The sequence below is a fragment of the Priapulus caudatus genome, unplaced genomic scaffold, assembly GCF_000485595.1.
Source record: "Priapulus caudatus unplaced genomic scaffold, Priapulus_caudatus-5.0.1 Scaffold1417, whole genome shotgun sequence".
Classification (NCBI taxonomy): Eukaryota; Metazoa; Priapulida; class Priapulimorpha; order Priapulimorphida; family Priapulidae; genus Priapulus; species Priapulus caudatus.
In genome coordinates, this window is record NW_014578478.1 from 23,748 (window position 1) to 44,846 (window position 21,099).

The following is a 21,099-nucleotide window of genomic DNA, read 5'->3' on the forward strand; positions in this document are numbered from 1 at the left end:
TATATATGTGGATTCTGTAGTGATGTAAAGCGATGTAAAGGTGTCACAAATCTTCGTGAATCACACTGTCATTATCGTCGCCGTTGTCGTTGTCATAGTCGCACACGCACCGATGCACGCACACACACGCACGCGCTGTCACTGTCAAGCTATCGTAATTGTTATCGTCATCGTTGTCGTCGGTGTTTCGTGCACGTTCGTGGTTACATAAAACATTGAAGAGACAGATTCTGTTGGTGACGCATCTTTGCATCTTCGTTTCGTCGTCTAAATCCTACATTATTCACGAAGATTAACCAAGACTGCCTAAAGAGCATTATGGAGACAAGATCAGGAAAGCTGTACACACTCCCACCGTCATCGGCCAGTCTTCCAGAGCTGTCAAAACTGCCATATAATCCGACAATGAAATTAGCCTCAGCAGGCTATGCTGGTTTGGCTCAAAATGCGAGTAAGGGCAATCAGGAGGAGGAAGAATCGGTTATATTTTCAAGATCATCCAGCTCCATCAAATCTGATTCTTCACATTCTTCACGAAAGAGTGAGTGGGTAGATTTGGAAAAGAAGGTGGCCATGCAGAAAGTTGAACTTTGGTTCGACAAGCTTGAGGCAGAGTTAAAATTAGAACAGCTCAGGCGTAAGAGAGAGCTAGCCGAAACACAGGCTCTGCTCAAAGTAATTCAGGAGGTTGAGAAACACGAATCACAGGAGGACATTGGCGCTGAGATGGATGCCCCTTTGTCGTTCGCTGCACCTGAGTTTGTACCATTTACAATCGAAGCTCCTCTGGTCGATGCACCAGTTCCTCACTTTGACATTCAACATCCTATTCAACCAGGCCCAGGTAATGCATCCTGCTCGGCTCATGTGCACCAGTCTAGTGCGGTCAAGGACAAGAGTCTAATCAAAGAATTGGTTGACTCCTTCCGATTACCACTATTACACGTTGAAAGGTTTGATGGTGACCCTTTGAAATGACCTGCATGGGAATCAGCTTTTGCCAGTCTGATAGAGAACAAGGCTGTTTCTGGGAATGAAAAGCTGAATTTACTTAGCCAACACCTGAGTGGTGAGCCTCGTGCAATGATTAGTAATTACATTTTGCTTCAAGATGACAATGCCTATTACCTTGCCCGTAAGGAGCTCAAGGATCGTTATGGTAACAACTCCGTCGTAGCTAGAGCATTCTTGACGAAGCTGCAAAATTGGCCAAGGGTCAATCCTAGAGATGCGCATGGTCTCAGAGCATTTTCAGACTTTCTGAATGAGGTGAGCGCGGGGAAGAAGATGATACCAGATCTCGCGGTGTTAGATTACCCTCAGGAGAATTACAAGCTGGTGGCTAAATTAGCGAGTTATGTGGAGAACAAGTGGAGAGGTGTCGTACAAAGCTATCTAGATATGGAAGCCTTTCCTAGCTTTGAGGTGTTCACTGTGTTTATGAGCGAAAGGGCCGGAGAAGCAAACATCCCGATGTTTAACGTGGTGCAATCACCTAACTCAACCCATGGTCAGCAAGGAACAGCCCTGGGTTGGAAAGCATCAAAGAGGTCGTATGCAACCCTTGCAGGCTGAAAGGGGGCATGTGAATTGTGCAAGGGGAGCCATGAGTCGGTGAATTGTCGGAAGTTTGCAATGATCTCAAAATTATGATGAGAAGATCAACCTATTGAAACAGTGGAAGTTGCTTGATACCTGGTCATAGATCCAGGTATTGCGGTCATCGCATGCAATGTGACAAGTGCAAGGGCAGGCACCCTACTGTTCTTCATTTGGAGAACAGGAATCCTAGGCAAGAGGCAAAGGAAAAGAAGTCTGTTCCGGAGGTTACCTCGTCCTGCAACACTGATCAAGATGGCTTGTGCACTATGGCTATCATCTCGGTAGTGGTAAAGTCTCTGAGGAGTAATAGAACCACCCAGACGTATGCATTCCTAGATCCAGGTTCAAGTATATCCTTCTGCACTGAGAGATTGAGAAGTCAACTGGGTCTTTGCGATCGCAAGGCTTGGATAACCATTGACACTATGGGTGATACAATGCTATAGAGACATACATAATCTCTAACATGGCAGTGAGCAGTCTGAAAGGTGATAGAGATATTCAGCTTCCGAATGTATATACGAAGAATTCCCTACCAGTGACGAGGGACCACATCCCAACCCAGAGCGATGTAAATAGGTGGGATCACTTGAGAGGCCTCGTAGTGGTGCCAGAGATCGAAGAGGAAATTGGTCTGATGGTGGGCAATGCCGTTGCAGAGGCTTACACTCCGTTGGAGGTGGTCACAGGGCCCCTGGTTCGCCCTATGCAGCGAGAACAGTGTTAGGTTGGATACCATGGAACATCATCCGTCACGGAGCAGCACACAAGAGTGGCAACAATAAATAGGGTGGAACTTCGAGCCATTGAGGACCAAGAGCAGTTGACAAAGATGGTAACAGAAGCAGCAAAGATTGGTTTCCCAGAAATTGGATTTGCAGAGAAGTCGAGCATGTCTGTAGAAGATAGACGGTTTGTCAAGTTAGTTGATGAGAATATGAAGTTCGAGAATGGCCATTATGTCATTCCAATACCCTGGCGAGATGGGAATGTGACACTCCCAGACAACAGACGAATAGCACAGAGATGGTATGCATTATTGGAGCAAAGGTTAAATGCTGACCCTGAGCTCAAGGCTAAGTACACTGAGTTTATGAATGAGATGATGTGGAAAGGATATATGGAATAAAAGTGGAAGAGGAAGCACCTATTGGCAGGAGGGTCTGCCCCATCATCCAGTGTACAGTGTCAAGAAACCAGGCAAAGTAAGGGTTGTCTATGACTGCTGCTAAGTGGGCTGGAGTGTCCCTGAATAACATGCTGTTACAGGGGCCGGATGTGACGAATACCCTGATAGGTGTGCCGATGAAGTTCAGACAGGAGAAGATTGCAGTCACTGCAGATATCGAGGGTATGTTTCTGCAGGTGGTGGTTGCTGAACAGGACAGAGACTGCCTTCGGTTCTACTGGCAGCCCACGGAGGGACAAGCTGTCCTGATGTATAGGATGACCAGGCATTTGTTTGGTGCCACTTTGTCTCTGGCTTGTGCCAACATGACTCTGAAGAAGACACTGGCTGATCATGGTGACAAGTATGGGGTAGAAGCCAGGAATGTGATGGACAAGAACTTCTATGTGGATGGCTGCCTCTCCTCTGTGGCTAGCCAGGAGAGAGCATTGGTCTTGGTGAATGACCTGACTAACCTTTGTCTGGATGGAGGCTTCCATCTGACCAAGTGGATGAGTAATGATAAAAAGGTGCTAGGTGCCATCCCCGAACAGGAAAGAGCACCTGAGCTAAAATCATTGGACTTGAACATGGATGATCTGCCAGTAGCGAGAGCCCTTGGTGTGCAATGGTCACTTCAGTCAGACACACTTAGCTTTAATGTAGTGCCTGTGGAAAGAAGCTTAACCAGGAGAGGGCTGCTATCTATCGTAAGCTCTGTGTTTCACCCACTAGATTTGGTAGCCCCCTTTGTTCTTCCAGCAAAGATCCTCCTTCAAGAAGTTTGCCATCAAGGTCTGGAATGGGACGAGCCAATCGATGGTGCTTTTCTGCAGCGATGGGAAGTGTGGCTGCAGGAACTGGTGAGACTCAAAGAATGAAGTGTACCCAGATGCTACAAGTGGTAAGTTGGTACACGAGGTACTCAAGTTACCCAAAGTTGAAGAGAGTAGTGGCCATGGTACTGATGTTTGCTGAGAAATTTAAGAGAGGCAATGACAACAGGTCAACTTGCACTCATCTAACCTTGGATTACTCGAAGGCTGCAGAAAGACTTATTTTGGCTCACGAACTGCAGATTCTTCGCAGCAGAATTAAAGGCTCTGAAAGGTGGTAATGTTGGGGAAGTCAGGAGAGCGTTGAGACGTAGCCCGCTGCGAAACCTAGATCCCATTTTGATTGATGATCTCATATCAGTAGGCGGTAGGATGAGAAGAGCAACCCTCTCAGAAGAAATGAAACACCAGGTGATTATCCCAAAAGATTTGAGAATTTTACAACTGGTTGTTATGGAGGCTCACGCCCAGGTTGGCCATATGGGCAGAGCAGCTATGCTAGCAAGCCTATGGCAGAGGTACTGGTTGATTGGAGCAAGTTCAGTAATCAAGAGGGTGGTTAGTCGGTGTGTTACATGTAGGAAGAATTGTGCTGGTGCATCAACACAGCAGATAGCATCGTTTCCCGCTGAGCGCGTGATGAGTGACAAGCCACCTTTCGACAATACAGGCCTTGATATGTTTGGTCCCTTTGAGGTTAAGCAGGGAAGGAGCATGGTGAAGAGATATGGTATCCTGTTTACTTGTTTGGCCATGAGAGGGATTCATCTGGAGATCGTCCATACAGCGAATGCTGATTCCTGCTTAAATGCCATACGCAGGTTCATCTCCAGGGGTGTACTCTATTATGGAATCAGAGTATCCGGTGACGTTCAACTGCGCTCTATTATTGATCACATGACCTTTTGAAGACATCCGAAACCTACATTGTGTTGAGGTGGTTTGATCGTTGAGAACAATTGATTCATCATGGCGGACATGAACTGTCCACTTACCAATTACCAATCCAATTACCGATACAACAATAAATTTCAGGTGTTCATTGATTGAATTGAATTTGAATTAAAATTTCGATATATTATAGGCATAAAACAACATACATTTGACATGTTTTGGTATGGACACACGTAAACTTACAATGTCGTCAACAATGGAATCTCAGTTTTATTTGTATCATAGCTAGAGTGCGGCAAAACATCAGTACTAAATAAAATTTCGTATACAAATGGCAAAAATGCAACTTTGTCCGCTATTTTGGTTCGCCACATTTGGTCCATTCGTACTCTATTTTCATTTCCACCGGAGAATTCAGTCGGAGGTTGTGGAGGCGTAAATAGAGTACGCCCCAGGAGGGGTGAAATATCATTGTTGAGGACAGATAATGGCACGAATTTTGTGGGCACTGAGAAGGAGCTAAGAGATGCTGTCAAGGCCTGGAATCCCTGAGTGGCTGTGGCAGAAGGGGATAAGCTGGGAATTTAACCCCCCTACAGCCTCCCACTTTGGTGGTGTTTGAGAGAGGCTTATAAGGACTGTTCGCCGGGTTATGAAAGGCGTGTTGAAGGAGCAACATCTTAGACTGGACAATGAGGGTCTCAGTACCTTATTCTGTGAGGTAGAGAACATTGTGAATGGCTGACCAATATCTACGGTATCTTCTGACCTGGACGATCTGCAACCGTTTTCTCCAAGGATGCTGTTGACCATGAGGGAGAGGACGTCAATGCCTCTATATGCCCGGTGTCTTCGATAGGAAGGATGTTTATGTCAGGAGACGTTGGCGGCAGGTCCAGTATTTGGCGGACTTATTCTGGACAAGGTGGCGCAAAGAGTACTTGTCCCTATTGCCAGCAAGGCAGAAATGGCATAACCCTCAATGGAACCTTATGTTGGGCGATATTATGCTCGTTGTCGACGACTCACTGCCCAGAAATATCTGTCTTCTTGGTAGAATCGTGGACGTTAAAGCAGACACAAAGGGTTTTGTGAGATCCTGTTTGTTTAGGACTAGGCATTCTGTGTTAGAGAGGCCAATTGCGAAACTGTGTTTGTTATTGGAGTCTGATCGAGTGAAAGAGTAGAACCAGTATAATGATGGAGTTAAACGGACTACCGATTACGGAATCGGTCAATGGTCGTTATCGAACCTTTCACGTTGAACATTGTGTAACTTTTGGCTATGGTTTGTAGGACACGTAACTGCGGTGAAACATAGCACTGTGTTATGTAATTGTTTTACAAGTTAAGCCTATATGCGTCAATCACGCCCCAGTGGGGAATATGGCGGCACACGCAAAGTTCGTTTTGGTTAGTCGCTCGTGTAGCAAGCCTTTTCTATATATATATATATATATATGTGGATTCTGCAGTGATGTAAAGGGATGTAAAGGTGTCACAAATCTTCGTGAATCACACTGTCGTTATCATCGCCATTGTCGTTGTCGTAGTCACACGCGCACAGACGCACTCGCTGTCGCTGTCAGGCTATCGTAATCATTATCGTCGTCGTCGGTGTTTCGTGCACGTTCGTGGTGACATAATAAAACTTTGAAGAGACAGATCCTGTTGGTGACGCATCCTTGCATCTTCGTTTCGTCATCTACATCCTACACTATGTCTGACTCTATCTGTTTATTTTATGCCCAATTTTATAATAAAAAAGAAATTGTCATTTTTAATTTACAATTTTAATGTTACTATGATAAGGTTGTTATTACATTATCGAAAACGTCTCCTTTTTCAGACCAGAAGCAGGAGCATCATGGGCTGAAAGCTTTCTGCAAGTAATAGCATCCTGCGTAACTGAACGGAAGTGAGTTTAAGAAATCACTTGCGTGTGCATGTGTTTATTTGTAAAATGATGTAATATTTGTAAAAATTTTGTTATTTATTTGCTAAAAATGAGATATTGAGAATAATTACCACTTTTACATATTACTTAAAAATCGAGTGATTTATCAAAATCAAAATTAGGCAGTATTAATTTTATACCACCACATATACTTGTATAAAACATGAACCCATATATTAGAATTGTGTTAGTAGTTACAGTGTAGAGGTTTTTAATATAAATACTATTCATTACAGGTTCATTAGTGATTACGATCGCATATTTTCATTCGTTGAGGACATTGAGCTGTTAAAGCAAAATGGATGCTCACTGTATCCTTTACTATAATCATCAACAGTTATTGTGCTGTTTGCTGAGATTCTTGGCAATGTGTAATTTTGCAGTTGACTGCAATTTTAGATGTGTATATTGTTTGCTTTATTTGAGTCTAATGCTCTCTTAAATTTTGTTGTGGCTTATTAAGCAATTGGCACTGTGGAAACCATTTCTTCTTGACTGCATTATATCAGAGACATGACACGCATTGCATTCATCTCTAATGCAATTGTTGAAGTCAACAGCCTTCTCGGGAGACAGGAAAACAGAGGTGCAGCAGCATCCTCGTTATCCACACAATCTTTGAACATGGAGGCTGAAGTACCTGCCACAGCTGCATGTGTTAATGGTGCTGATAATATGCCCACGTCCCAGGAGGGTGAGGTGTGTGAGATGAAAGTGTGCATGGTATCCAGCTATCCATCACCGAACCATTTGTGGTATCATGTCACGTGTTTGTGCATTCACCTGTTATAAACTAATGTGATCACGCCCAAACATAGTTGCAAATTGAAAGCTGTACCATATAAGTACCTGTACATTGTCTATTTCTTCATAGTGTATACAATACTCTTTCTATTGACATGCTAATTCCTGAGTTCTACTGGTTTCTTTATGGTTCTGCAATTGATGCACACAGGACTATGACAGTTTAGATGAAGGAGCGTGTGCGGGACCAAAATTGTCTGGAGTTGAGCTGGAGTCTCTTATCTCCAGTGTGAAGGACCTGCTCCCCGATCTTGGTGATGGATTTATAATCGTGAGTATATCGATTCGGGATGCTTAAGTAATACACTGAAACATGACTGCCAGACGTGGAAATGAATTTTACAGTCGAGCGCTTTGTGACAACCTACTAATTGTCCATTTGGGTTTCTAGTTCAGGTATTGCTTGTTTGCCACAAACTGAGCAGCGTGTAATGGTCTCAATATTTCTGACATTTTGCGTTTTGACCAACCTTTCCATACCTTATTGTGTTGCGTATATTTCTTTCCAAGTTGTGAAGTACACAGTGTAAGGGTCAGCCTCCCCCGTCAACTGTTGGGAGTTGCACTTGGACTTCTCTTCCCCCCCCTCACTAGAAGTAGGACAGAGGGTGGGAAGGTTTGAATGAACCGAGAGAAATGGTAATCGGCCCTGTGTGCTGGGAACACCACCAACAGGCAGACATGGCAGTAACACAGCAGACTGGACAGTCTCCAGCCGGATATCCGCGCGAAGCGCTCAAACGCCGCGTAGCGGCGCATTTTAGCAATGTCGCTGCCTTTTCCCAACGCCAGTATACGCCGTTCCTTTCCTAGGGTTAGGTTAAAGCGGCTTTTCGCTGAATTGAGCAGTTCTGCCCATTGCACGAGGGATCGCACTACCCAGTTATGTAGAGACGGGCTAGAAATGCTGCCAAATTTTCGTAGGCTACTAGGCGCGCTTTCTTTTCTGTAATAACGGAGTTTTTTGTTGACATTGTAACAATATATAGCGCTCATGCGTTAGCGTTGAGTGGCTGAGTTTAGGGGATACGATATATAGGAATTCGTCTTCGCTATTCGTAAATCGTAATAATTACAGTTAGTTTCATTGTCACTGTTATCTGCTATTGTATCTCTGCCATAGTTACACTCCTTCATCAAACTAAAGATTTCAACATGGTGGCAGAAGTGCCCTAAACTGTGAACAGTGGGAAGCTTGAACTGTAAGTGCTTTCGTAAGAATTCACGTGAAATTCCGGAGTGCTCCGACTCGGACGGCCCAAGGATAGAGAACATGAGTCCCAATAAAAACCAATGTGCCTCGTACTCGTGATTCTACGTGCAGGCACCTAGGCTATATATATATATATGATATCTAACACGATCCCCCAATGCGAGCATCGAATTGTATCCACACCTACGAATACTTCTATTACTACAAGTACATGTTACAATAATTACTAGTAGTAGTAGTAGTAAGTACTACTAGTACTAGTACTACTAAGTACCAGGACTACTAGTACTACAGTATACTAGTACTAGTACTAGTTACTACCAGGAGCTAATAATGACAAACTGTGTTACCGGTACTAGTAAGTTACTAATATTTAATTGACGACTCCTGTAGTGTTACTAGTACTCCTACTAAATATAATAAAATATAATGCTAACTAAAATACGAAATCTATTTACTACCAACTTCTTCATGTTCTATAGCCATAGGCCTACTCTGTTTGACCTATTATGCCGAGTTCCTGTAAATTCCGTCGAAATCCTACGTCCAACGTACGCTGCCGCTGCCATTGCTCTCGCCGGCGCGACTGTGCACGCTTACACTAATATATATATATAGCAGTAGGCAAAGCGTGCTGCCAAAATCATCGCTCGACGCCTCACTTCATTTGAAACTTTCACAGCACGAATACACATTCAACAGCTTCCATCTTTGTTTCTCCTTGAACAACAGTATTCACTTGTTATAAAAACATTAATGTCTCTGTTCGTAACCGAGCTGTGTCATGCGAAATCACACAAAGACTGACGAAATTCTCGCGTTCGCGGACCTTGCCCAGTAATGGAAATGGCTGTCAGCCGCAACACTGCAACGTTTTTTGCAACGTTCCAATGGCGAGGCTCGTACGGGGATTGGAAAGCAGTGCGCGCCGCGCGCCGCCTATAGCCATAGAACTGGAACTCGCTTCCACCATGCTCGGCTTAGGCTTAGCTCCACTCGATGCGGTAATCGAGGTTGGGAGTGAGTCCCAGTCTATATAGCCTTTGTCCTTGCAGCCATTTCCATTACTGGGCAAGGTTCGCGAACGGGAAAATTTCGTCAGTCTTTCTGTGATTTCGCGTGACACAGCTAGGTTACGAACAGAGACATTATGTTTTTATAACAAGTGAACACTGTTCACGTCCCAAATGTCTGCCCTCTGTGTCCCCCACTAAAATTGTGGACTGTTCGCTGGCAGCTATGGATGCGTGCGCCGGCGTAAGCATTCGGCGCACAGATCTATAGCTGCCAGCGCTGCATACTGTCGTAGGACGTTCCCGCGGTCGCGTGCGCCTTGCCGCGGAACTGCGCGCAAGATCTGCGCTCAGCACTTCGGGTCAACACCTTCTTTCGGCAACGCTTCTCTAGTATCCCGTCTCATCTGGATGCAATACTACTGACAGGCAGCCATCCACAACAACTACATTTAGGCAGGGACGGTTATTACCACAGGCAAAGCACTCATATGTACAGTCGAGACACAGCATACGATGTGCTTTATATGCGCTCCGGACTGAAGGTCCGCCCAGAAGTTAACGCCATCTATTGGCTATCCATGCCAAAATACGTTATTCATGCATCAACTATCTCATGTTTACCACAGTGCAGTATGGTTGACTTGTGCGCAGTGCATGCTTGTACAGCTGGTTGTGACGTCACACATTTGTTACATTGGTGCAAGCAACGTACACAGAGCAACATGGTGGACAATTAAGTCTACGCTGCCAATGCTAGCGAATCAGGGTAGAAGGGTGTGGAAGGGTCTCGCCACTGTAATACATGAGAGAGTATATCACATGCTCATCTTGTTCGGTCACTCTTCCTAACGTGGGTTGCAGCGTATGCCCTGTCACTCACCCTGACTCGCTCAATCAAATGCTGGCTTCACGAGTGAATTCACGAGACCGATAAAAAGCATTGTCCCTAAGCGTTTAGTGACTTTGATAGTCACAGCGGAAGGAGGCTGTTTAGCCAAAGAGAGCTGGTCAAGAAGTGGCCGCATCTTACCCCACCATTGCTACTTGTACCCGGGTCACCGTGTGGCACCACTTCCTAATCATTATCCTAAATTACGATGTACAATCTGCATTGCAGACCCGTGACTATTACAAGTCTCTCAAAGGTTTGCTGACTGAGGCAATTTTGTTGCATTTTAGAAAACAAACTGGTTTGAGTAGGGACACTGCTGAACAAATAATGCTTTTTGGCCAATAGATGGTAATCGATTATACCATGAACATATCTATATAATGATCATGCACACTATGGGATGTGTTATTGCAATGAGGCTATTTCAGAATGTTAAAAAATTGTCACTATGTTCCACTCTACGTTTATTCCCAAAATACCCTCCTTCATGTAATTTTAAACTCTGCTGGTAGCTTAGTAAGATATACAACTCTGACTTGACCTTAGTCTTTACTGTTAGCAGGTTATATTCTACAAGTCGAAAATGATACATTGGGTACATGCATCTAATTACTCGACATTGTATTGCATATTTCTGACGTTGCACATTTAACTAATCTGAATTGGAACTATAATTTTCATGTACTCATTTTTTGTACATTGAAGCTAGTCATCAGAACTTGCAATACTTCTGCTAAACTGTACTGATCTTTGCCATCTAGACTAAGTGGTGTTTTGTTGAAAGTTATGAAATGGGATTGTTGCAGGAACGCACCATATAGTGCGCTTGCATGTTCATTTTGTATACATGTTATTGATTATATTATATTATTATGCCTATATGTACCAACCCACTGTTGAAACTCATAGTTAACAAAGTGGGTTCAACGGTGTGAGACTGCGCCTGTGATTCAAGTTGTACTTTGAAGAGTGCAATTAAAATAAGACAGCATGCTTGACATGTACATAGCTGTCTGAAAGTAAAGGCCCCAGCACACGGTGAGGTTCGTGCTAAGCAGAAACCTCACTGTGTGCGGGGTCGATTTCACTGAGTTTTTGGTCTCACGAGGTGGTGAGGAAAATATCTGTCGTGTTTGATAATTTTGGTTTCACGAGGCTTAAAACTCAGCGTGTGAGGTTCCTGCTGAGCACGAAACTCAGTGGCGGCACATTTTGATTGGTTCTCACTCAGTGGCGGTGCATTTTGATTGGTTCAGCCGTGCACCCGCTCCAGTGACTGCTTCGTGCACCTGCTCCAGTCACCGCTTCGTGCAAACGTGCACCAGACAGTGGCACCCGCGAATTTTGGTTTCGCGAGGCTAAAAACTCAGCGTGTGCAGGGGCGTGAGGTTCCTGCTGAGCACGAAGCTCACGCTCCGTGCTCAGCACGAATCTCACCATGTGCGGGGGCCTTAAAAGTTCACTCTTGTATTTATGCACGTCTAAGTTATAATAAATATGAAATCTTGCTATGTATAGGAATGTCTGGAGTACTATAACTACGATGTAGAACAGGTGATTAACCATCTGCTGTGTGACTCGCTACCTGAGGCTCTGCAGGGACTTGATAGGGTTCTGCCAAGGTATGATAACTGTGGTGCTAGTTTACGCCACGTGTATGCTTGTGGTTCTAGTCATACATACACGACATACAGGGATGTGACCAGTGATAGCATCTTTTAACAGATTGGTTAGTTTATGAAGATACACTTATTGCTTAGAAGTGATCGTTCGCTAAGGTGATCAATGTATATTTAGTAGTTACAGCTCAATCAAGTTGCAATATACAAAATAGAAGATAATCTTTGTGAGAAATATAGATTTTTGTCTTGTAGCAGGAGTGATGATAAACATTGTGGAAATGAAGTATTACTGGTATTACAGAAAGGCGAAGAAGAAAGCCACTGTCTTGTCTTCAAGGTTTAACGTTTTCGATGGTGACGAGTTTGACGTGTTTACGCGTGACAAGATAGATATGTCAAGAGTGCATATGGGCAAAAGGTTGGTTCACTTCTTATTTTCACATGCTGTCATTTTTCTGACAAACACCACTACACCTAATGACCAAATTACTGACAGATAATAATAATAATAATAATAATAATAATAATAACATTACCAAGTTATTAATTGTATAAAACTAACAACTAACTTAAAACTATAGTATCAGGAGCAAGTTCTTATTTACTCCTGATACTATTACATTTCCCTTTACTTTTGCCTATTTATATATAGTTTATCAATTATTGTAATTAAAGTTTTGGTTTTTATACATGCCATGCCCATATAGTATAGAACGTGTAAACTTCTGTATAGAAATGTGTCATCGCAGGTTTCATGGTTTTGTAAAATTCTGGGTGAAGATTTCTTTTCAATGGCTAAGCTTGTCAAAATCTTATTATACCTCGAAGACAGCTCCAACCAGTTATGTGTAAAACGTCTGTAATTGTGTCTACATACTTAATCTTGCAGAATCACAAATTGGTGTACAGTCAAACCCGTATATGAGTGTCGTACGTAATTTCGTACTATGGGTACGCAATTAGATACAGAACTCGTAGAGTATGTGACAAGTACGTTTACTCAGCAGAACCACACGTGCATCACTGTCGGACCCGTGCTGCCATCTATCGTGACATATAACATAACTATAACAAACTATGACAATTAGCATCACTCAATGTAAATGCCCTAACTGTCTATTATAGACATGCATTCATCATGTGGAGGTGACTGCTAACACAGGTTTTGTTGTATAAATGAGGTGTACTGTGATATAACGTTGGCCCCGACTATGTATCTGCTGCGTGACACACAGAGAGGCGAAGGACACGACAGTCGTGCTGGATGACAAGTCTCACGTGGAGAAGCTGAAGGATTACATCCGTGAGCGCTTCACCGTTGTCAGCGACGACGACGACGATGAACAGGCGGACGTGTATGACGACGAATACGATGACACGTACGACGCCAACCAGGTCGGCGCCGACGACGCAGACTCCGCCGATGAGCTGCTCTCTCGCAGGTGAGACAACGAGTCACGCAGTCGTGATTAAGTGATCGGCCGCGGGCCATCGCCATGATGATGTGACAGACCGTAAGTGGCCTGCGGGTCATCATCGTGACAGTGCGGCCGGCCGTCAGCGGTCTGGCCCTCGTCGTGACGACGCGTTCAGCCGCGAGTACATAGCCCACGGGCCATCGTCATGGCGATGCGAGTATTTTAGTCCTGTTCGTCGTATCAGTTGAGCATTCTGGGGTGAGACGAGCTGGACAGTGATCTCTGATCAGCTGCCCACTGTGATCCAACCAAAAGATTTTGTGTAATTGCCTGTTCACTTATGTTGTAAAGCAGTGTGACGACTGACAGTGCGGTTGCTTCGGCGAATTTTCGATGTCCATAACTGAAGTAGTTATAGCTTGCTTCAAGCATATTTTTTATTGTAGGCCTTTTGTAACTCCTCGTGTTTTCACACGCAACGATGAAGTAAATGAAGACGTTCAGACTCCACAACAGGTATAGATATTATGCATAGTACTGGAGTGTTACGATGACGGTAAATCTACATGTGCTTTAGCCTGTACCATACGGTCCCAGTCTATAAAGAGGATAATAATAGGACTGCTGCAATGGTCACACACTGCTGGTTTTGGATCTACACCTCACTAGTTCTGCCTGCTCCCAGTCTCAATTAATTAGTAATTAAACATTCCTGGTTAGCAACCATCTATATACATTATACATCATTGTCAGAATCAAAATTAGTGTTTAGCTCACCTTGACATCGTCAAGATGAGCTATTGCCATTGGGCGTCGTCCGTCCGTCCGTCAACATTTGGCTATGGTCAACGATAACCTAAGAACCGTTTGACCCACATGTTTCAAATTGCATACAGTTGTTACTCCTATGGGAGAGATTTTCTTGCTGGCACGCCTACTTTTTGGCAATTTTTGGTATGTGAATGAATAAGGAGTGGCCACAAAACATATCACAGGGGTTACTAAATTATGCAAATTAGGTAGATTTTGGTAATTTCACTATGCATTTCAGTGTCTGCCTACGGTCAATGATAACTCAAGAACCGTTTGACCCACATGTTTCAAATTGCATACAGTTGTTACTCCTCTGGGAGATTTTCACGTTCTATTTTGGAGCACGCCAGTTGACGTACTTTCGAGCCACGCCCACTTTGGCAAAAATGGAAATGGCCATAATGATAAGTTAGTTCAGGTTCAACGGATTTTGCTCATTTTTGGTATATGAATGAATAAGGACTGGCCCCAAAACATATCACAGGAGTTTTTATTTTTTTTAAATTATGCAAATTAGGTAGATTTTGGCAATTTCACTATGCATTTCAGTGTCTGCCTACGGTCACAACGATAACCCAAGAACCGTTTGACCCACGTGTTTCAAATTGCATACAGTTGTTACTCCTATGGGAGAGATTGGAAGTTCCTATTTTTAAAGACGCCAGTCGACCTACCTTCGAGCCACGCCCACTTTTTGGCAAAAATGGAAATGGCCATAAGTCAATTTCACTCGTACCTTTGACCAAAATATCAGAAAAATGTCAATCTAACTGGTTAACAAATCTACAATCATATCTATGTGTAATATTGTGTTTTAGATTCTTCGTTACAATAATTTGACTGGAATATTTTATTGTTTTTACTTGCGCGATAATCGAAAACAAAAATGGGGATCATTTAGGCGTAGCGCCATCTCTCGCCCAGATTTCAGACTCAGATCTGAAACATTTATTTTCGCATCAAAAATTATGCATATATAATTATCAAGAGTATATATTAAATGGGAGATATGCTATATAATGGGAGTTCTCCCATATATACTCTTGTTTTATATAATGTAGGTGGATAGTTGCTGAATTAAAAATGACTTGTTGGCACTCGCTCATTTGTGTACTTTTTTGTGTAGAGCTGTCCAGACCAGTCCAGATGTCGGGCATTGTAAATTGTCCTACATGTGTATGATAGATTTGTATTCATGTGCACTGACCATTCACACTTTGAATTACATTGTGACCACGTTGTATGCAGGTCGGACTATAGCTCATATTTAAGTGGCTTTGAATTCAGTACATTTGTAATGTTATTATCAAGAGCGTATAAAGAAGGAGAGCGTACAACGGTGAAATGCTGAAACCATGTTGCAGTATTAGTGGAATAAATAAACTTTCCCCGTTTTATTTTGACGATTCTTGACAGTAATAAGCTGTCCTACCTTGCTAATATAAAACAAACCGCTTGTCCCTACGATGCCCCTACGCTGAGATAATGAGTGGTGAAAACCTGGTTTTTCCCCGAAATCCGAATCAAATGACTAGGCACTGCGACCCTCTCTCACTTTGTGGCCAGTGTGTTGCTTCCGGTCGCCGCTGTGTAGCGCCATGGTAGCGCTGAGTCACGTCATACTACCAGAGTTTACTATACATCCAGCGTGCGGTGGGCGTGAGGTGGGCACGGGTGGGGGTCATCACTATAGCAATCAATAAAAGACGTCATTCATTCCATTTGTCAATCATTGACCGAAACACGTGAGGTCTCCCGAAGTTATCTCAAAGCGAGAGAGGGTCGCAGTGCTTAGTCATCTGATTCGGATTTAGGCGAAAAAACCAGATTTTCACCGCTCATTCACTCAGCGTAGGGGCATTGTAGGGACAAGCAGTTTGTTTTATATAAGCAAGGTAGGACAGCTGATCAATAATACTGCAAAGAATCGTCAAAATAAAACGGGGAAAGTTTATTTATTCGACTAATACTGCAACATGGTTTCAGCATTTCACCGTTGTACGCTCTCCTTCTTTATATGCTCTTGTTATTATGTATGTACTATAGGATAGGATTTCGGGTTATTCTAGCAATATACTTTATACAGTGATGATCTCTGCTACGCTCATATTTCGAGATATAACATTCCCCCACACCAGAACTGGCAGATTTGATCACATTTCAGTCCGTCATAAATGAAACATTTACCAAATTTTAAATATCATCTCCCTCTTCTATCACACCCAAGGTGAGCTATAGTGTCATTGACACTTTCATTTCTTGTACAGTTGACAGAATTTTGTTACGTAAAGTTAACGAGGAAATTTGGTTAGATTTTTCATTCTCATAACTGACGGTCAATGGTTTAAGATAAAAAGTTTATATTAAGAATTATGTTAATTTTGTTTGTTTCCAACAACTGACCCTTGGTTTGTACCCATTCCTATACTTGGTTTTCATGGAATGTCATAAATAATTGCTTATCCAAATGTCCCTGGTTTGCAGAAGCAAGAGTTGGAGGAGAAGGTGACCTGGCGACCAGGGGAGTTTGTTCCGTTTGTAACAGACCCTGCCCTTCTGCGGGAAAAGGCTGAACAGCGTCGCCAAGCCATGCGAGCACGCGGAAGAGGCGGACCCCCTCCCTCCAGAGTTGAGGGCAAACCAAAGGGTCAAGGTCAAGACGGGTCAACAACACATGCACGCCAGCGCAAGGAGCAACATAAAGGATCGAAGGCAAATCACAATAGAAAGGCTATGGCATCCAGAAAAATGGCCAAAGGAATGTTTTAGCACATAAATTACTAACCTCATTTGCTCATGTGGTCTAGTTGTGATGATTATGTAATGAATTACTAACCTCATTTGCTCATGTGGTCTAGTTGTGATGATTATGTAATGCCATTTTATGCACAAGTGATTACTCAATCTAGCTGTTCATGTCATAAGCAGCCAAGGACAATGTACAGGATGTTCTTAGGCTACGTTCTAGTTGGGTACACGGTTTGTTAATGTATTTATTCGCCGTTCTTATTAAATATGCTCATTAAATAGAACAATTATAACAGTCACAGTCTCTGATTACTTGATCAGTCCTTGCACAACCTTCTTAATGAAATTTTATTGAACAAGTCCGCAGAGCGACAGCGCTCAACTGACGTGTACTGTAGCCAGGTATTCTTCTAATAAACTGGAAACCAAATCAAGTGCGCGCTCCTGCCACCGCGTTCGCGCTCAGAGCATATATCTAGGATACTACTAATACAGATCTAAAATCTATGATAGGCTTTGCTATACCTACTGGTAGTACAGTAATAAAGATACAGCTGTGTAACTTTAATGACTTCGCTATATTAACATGTTATCATGGATATGCGTCGAGCGCGAGCGTAGTGGTCGTGGTGGGGGAGGGTGGGGGAAGGCTCCTAGGGGCTCTAATAGCAAAAGCAGTTCAGTACTTTGTTAACAGTCAAGAAATCCATGTTTAACCCTCCTCTTGAGGGTCAAAAGGTTATCAGACACTTACTCTTCGCACGTCAGCGGAAAGTAGATTTCATGGTCCATTCAATAAAGTGATAAAAACGGTAAGTCAGCGCTGAAACAAAAATGTTTTGCACTCGGTCCCTTAGACCATGTCCTCAGAAAATGTCTGATATCTGACCTTTCCCCCACTGCCCTTTGACCTGTGACCTCCAATTTCGCGCTGGTGATTGGTTTCCTCCCCATCACACTATACATCGAATATTAAGAGCGTAGGTCGAGCCGTTGAGATTTGTGCCGCAATTCCGAATTTCCTCCTATACCCTTAAGGGGGAAATATTCCCTCTCCATTGACACATCTTGACCTTTGACCCCCCAAATTCGACATCCCGAGTCCTTTTCGCGACCCCCCCCCCACGTCCCGAATATCAAAACCGTACGTCGAGTGGTTAAGATTTGTGCCCAACTGTTGACGGACGGACGGACAAACATGCGATTCTACAAGCTGCATCTGACTTCGTCAGCTGAGCTAAAAAGAGACAACAAAACAAAATATTTAACGTGGCATCATTGATAGTCTACTTGAACGTAGTGACTATCATTATATTATGAAAACACACTAGTGACAATAAAGATACCATGATAACCAAGATCAAAATTCCTGGACGCTATATAATTGTAAATTTTACAAGAACATTGGCAATTACTGACACACATTGTAGGTAATGATGGGTGATACAAATCACGCCATGTTATTAAGTTGTTTTCACGGCACAAGCTGTCTGCATAAATGGCTTCGAATCGGTAGGTCATTCGACAACGCAGCAGGTGTGCGTAACGGTTCTTTGTGCTGGCACTTGCTAGCAGCGCGAGCTACGCGTAGACGTTTGTGGCAGCTCCAGCCTCGCTGGCTGTGATGCCGTGTTTAAGTTGTAACCTGTTGTTTGAGTTATTAAACCAGCATTAAATCTATACGATAAATGTTAGTTCTTACGACGGAGACATAACAATGGGCACTGTTGTTCCAACACTGTTGTCAGAAACAAAATCATCTTCACATTAGCCTTAACACTGACTTTTCTTGTAGACAATTGATAGAACGTTGTTTCATAAATTTCTGAGGAAATTTTCTAGAATTTTTCATTCCCGTAACTTCTGTCAATGATTGTCAATAACGTAAATTGAAAAATTAAAACGTAAAATTAAAAATACTATACTATATATTCTATACTATGTACTAATATCAATACTAATTTAGCTTATGATAACGGGCCCCTAGATAGGTTATGACGTTTGACACGTGAATGATAAAATGTCAGACTTATAGGTTAGATAACCTTGAAAATGGAAGAGAAGACACTAGTTCAATACACACACGTGATAAGTTGAAGTTACAAACACAAACCCTATACATTTAGCAGACATTGTTACATGTCAGATGAGCAAATTAAGATTGCTTGGACGCCAAGACACTGAGAGAAGATATTACATTGGCCAAGTAAACAAAAAGCTACTGAAATATATGTTGTGCACTGAAATCAGAATTGTAACAATAGTGTGTACAGTGGTGTATATGCCATTTTACAGCTGTGTCTTCTACAACACATGAAATATTTCAATTGCACAGCTTGGTGAGATAACATGCTTTAAATACATTAATTTCACACATCCTGTACAATGCTTTCAGAGGACACAGAAAATAATAAATGCTGACACTCCTGATGCGGATTACGTAATGGATAGTTAATCGTTGGTAGTTAGTTGATCGCGAGTAATATTCAATGTGATGCGACCAGAAGTATCGGGATACTGGCAATAGGTTATCTTCCAGACACAATAAATACAGCAATACACTTAACAGCTTTTGTTGCAACCAGTACAATAGGAGCTGCCATTAACAAATTAGTGTTGAGGTCTGAAGTCGGGGTAAATAGCTTAAACTTCAACAAGTGATATAATTAAGACAACATTATTATAAAAATCTGCTTTACAGCAGGTAACAATGGTTTTTAATAAACTTTTTATACATGGGCACCATGTCAACTATACCTACTGTTACATAATTCCTTTACATAAGGGCATTGCATAAATATCTACCACACTGCCCGGTTAAAGGTGTGGTTTCACTGTCGCACTACAAAATGGAAAGTCATGTACCCTATAAGTCTGCACGTGCCTTCGGCTTGGTCTACGTGAATGAAACACTTGTTAGGTTTAGAGTTTGAGGCAATTAATAGAAACACTGGTAGTTTGTGTATACATGGCTGTATCAACACAATTCCACCACAGCTTAGTAAAAACATGGATGTTGTAAATTTTAAATATCTACTGCAAAGGTACTCCATAATACTTCCACATGCTTGCCACATAAGGAAGCATGCACCCAAGAGCTGGACGAGCTAAAGAGCATACAATGATTTTAACCGGGCTGAAGCCAGTGAGCTAAGAATGGCACACGAGGAATTATAACACCTTTTCTCTCAACTACTATCCGTCTGTATTCTTGACACTGTATTTTTCAAGTCCATTCTGGTTGATGATGCAAATGTGCTGCAAGGAAAAACAAAAGCACGTTTTAGAATAATTCGCTATTAATAATCTGTTACTGAAATATGCTACCACAAAACGGACTAGCTTTCTACTGCTGTTCATGGTTATAATTGACCAAGGTACATAAATCTGCATATTTTATCAGCTCCTAATGAAAGATAAACAATTAAGTAACAGAATCCTGCACATTTGGCTGAGTTTGTGCGCAATTTCTTTTACAAATGCTTACATTACAGTCACGAAAATATTCATTGTAATCAAGTGCGTATCCAACAAGGAATTCATTTGGAACTTCAAAGCCTATGTCTGAAATGAAAGAAAAACATCGGAAAACATGAGACAAGACCCATCAAACTGTTCTTCATGACACAAGCATATGTTCAGGAGCAGCAAATACCACTTGTCGGAGGTCACAGTATTTCTTGTGAATGGGGTTAGCCGCTAGAAACAGTTGCCGCTGGAGGGCAGCACATCTGCAGAGGTGAAGATTATCCGCGTACCCATATGCACACCCGGGATAGAGTGGGGGAAGTGGGTGTTTATTCTTTTGTGTGTGCTGAGGAGTTATGTAATATGTTTATTGAGATTCACTGTGATAGTAGTCGTGCATATGATTGTGAAGTGGGTGTTTATTATTTTGTGTGTGTGTGCTGAGGAGTTATGTAATATGTTTATTGAGATACACAGTAATAGTAGTCGTGCATATGATTGTGAAGTGGGTGTTTATTCTTTTGTGTGTGCTGAGGAGTTATGTAATATGTTTATTGAGATACACTGTGATAGTAGTCGTGCATATGATTGTGAAGTGGGTGTTTATTCTTTTGTGTGTGCTGAGGAGTTATGTAATATGTTTATTGA

General features: G+C 42.5%; 2 protein-coding genes across 2 annotated transcripts in view; one reads left to right on the forward strand and one right to left on the reverse strand.

Annotated features, from left to right (window-relative positions):
• The window catches only part of LOC106816568 (activating signal cointegrator 1 complex subunit 2-like), a 24,468-nt gene extending 7,023 nt beyond the window's left edge, over positions 1-17,445 (forward strand). The window contains exons 6-14 of the mRNA XM_014821191.1: positions 6,350-6,418; positions 6,694-6,768; positions 6,967-7,156; positions 7,413-7,532; positions 11,901-12,004; positions 12,306-12,422; positions 13,240-13,446; positions 13,869-13,938; positions 16,720-17,445. Coding sequence (XP_014676677.1) covers positions 6,350-6,418; positions 6,694-6,768; positions 6,967-7,156; positions 7,413-7,532; positions 11,901-12,004; positions 12,306-12,422; positions 13,240-13,446; positions 13,869-13,938; positions 16,720-17,004 — 1,237 coding nt within the window. The 3' untranslated portion in view covers positions 17,005-17,445. The remainder of the gene's footprint in view (positions 1-6,349; positions 6,419-6,693; positions 6,769-6,966; positions 7,157-7,412; positions 7,533-11,900; positions 12,005-12,305; positions 12,423-13,239; positions 13,447-13,868; positions 13,939-16,719) is intronic.
• Positions 17,446-18,246: 801 nt separating this feature from the next.
• LOC106816565 (hypoxanthine-guanine phosphoribosyltransferase-like) overlaps positions 18,247-21,099 on the reverse strand; it is a 19,958-nt gene continuing 17,105 nt past the window's right edge. Inside the window, exons 8-9 of the mRNA XM_014821189.1 lie at positions 20,471-20,547; positions 18,247-20,241 (exon numbers count right to left, since the gene is read on the reverse strand). Coding sequence (XP_014676675.1) covers positions 20,179-20,241; positions 20,471-20,547 — 140 coding nt within the window. The 3' untranslated portion in view covers positions 18,247-20,178. The remainder of the gene's footprint in view (positions 20,242-20,470; positions 20,548-21,099) is intronic.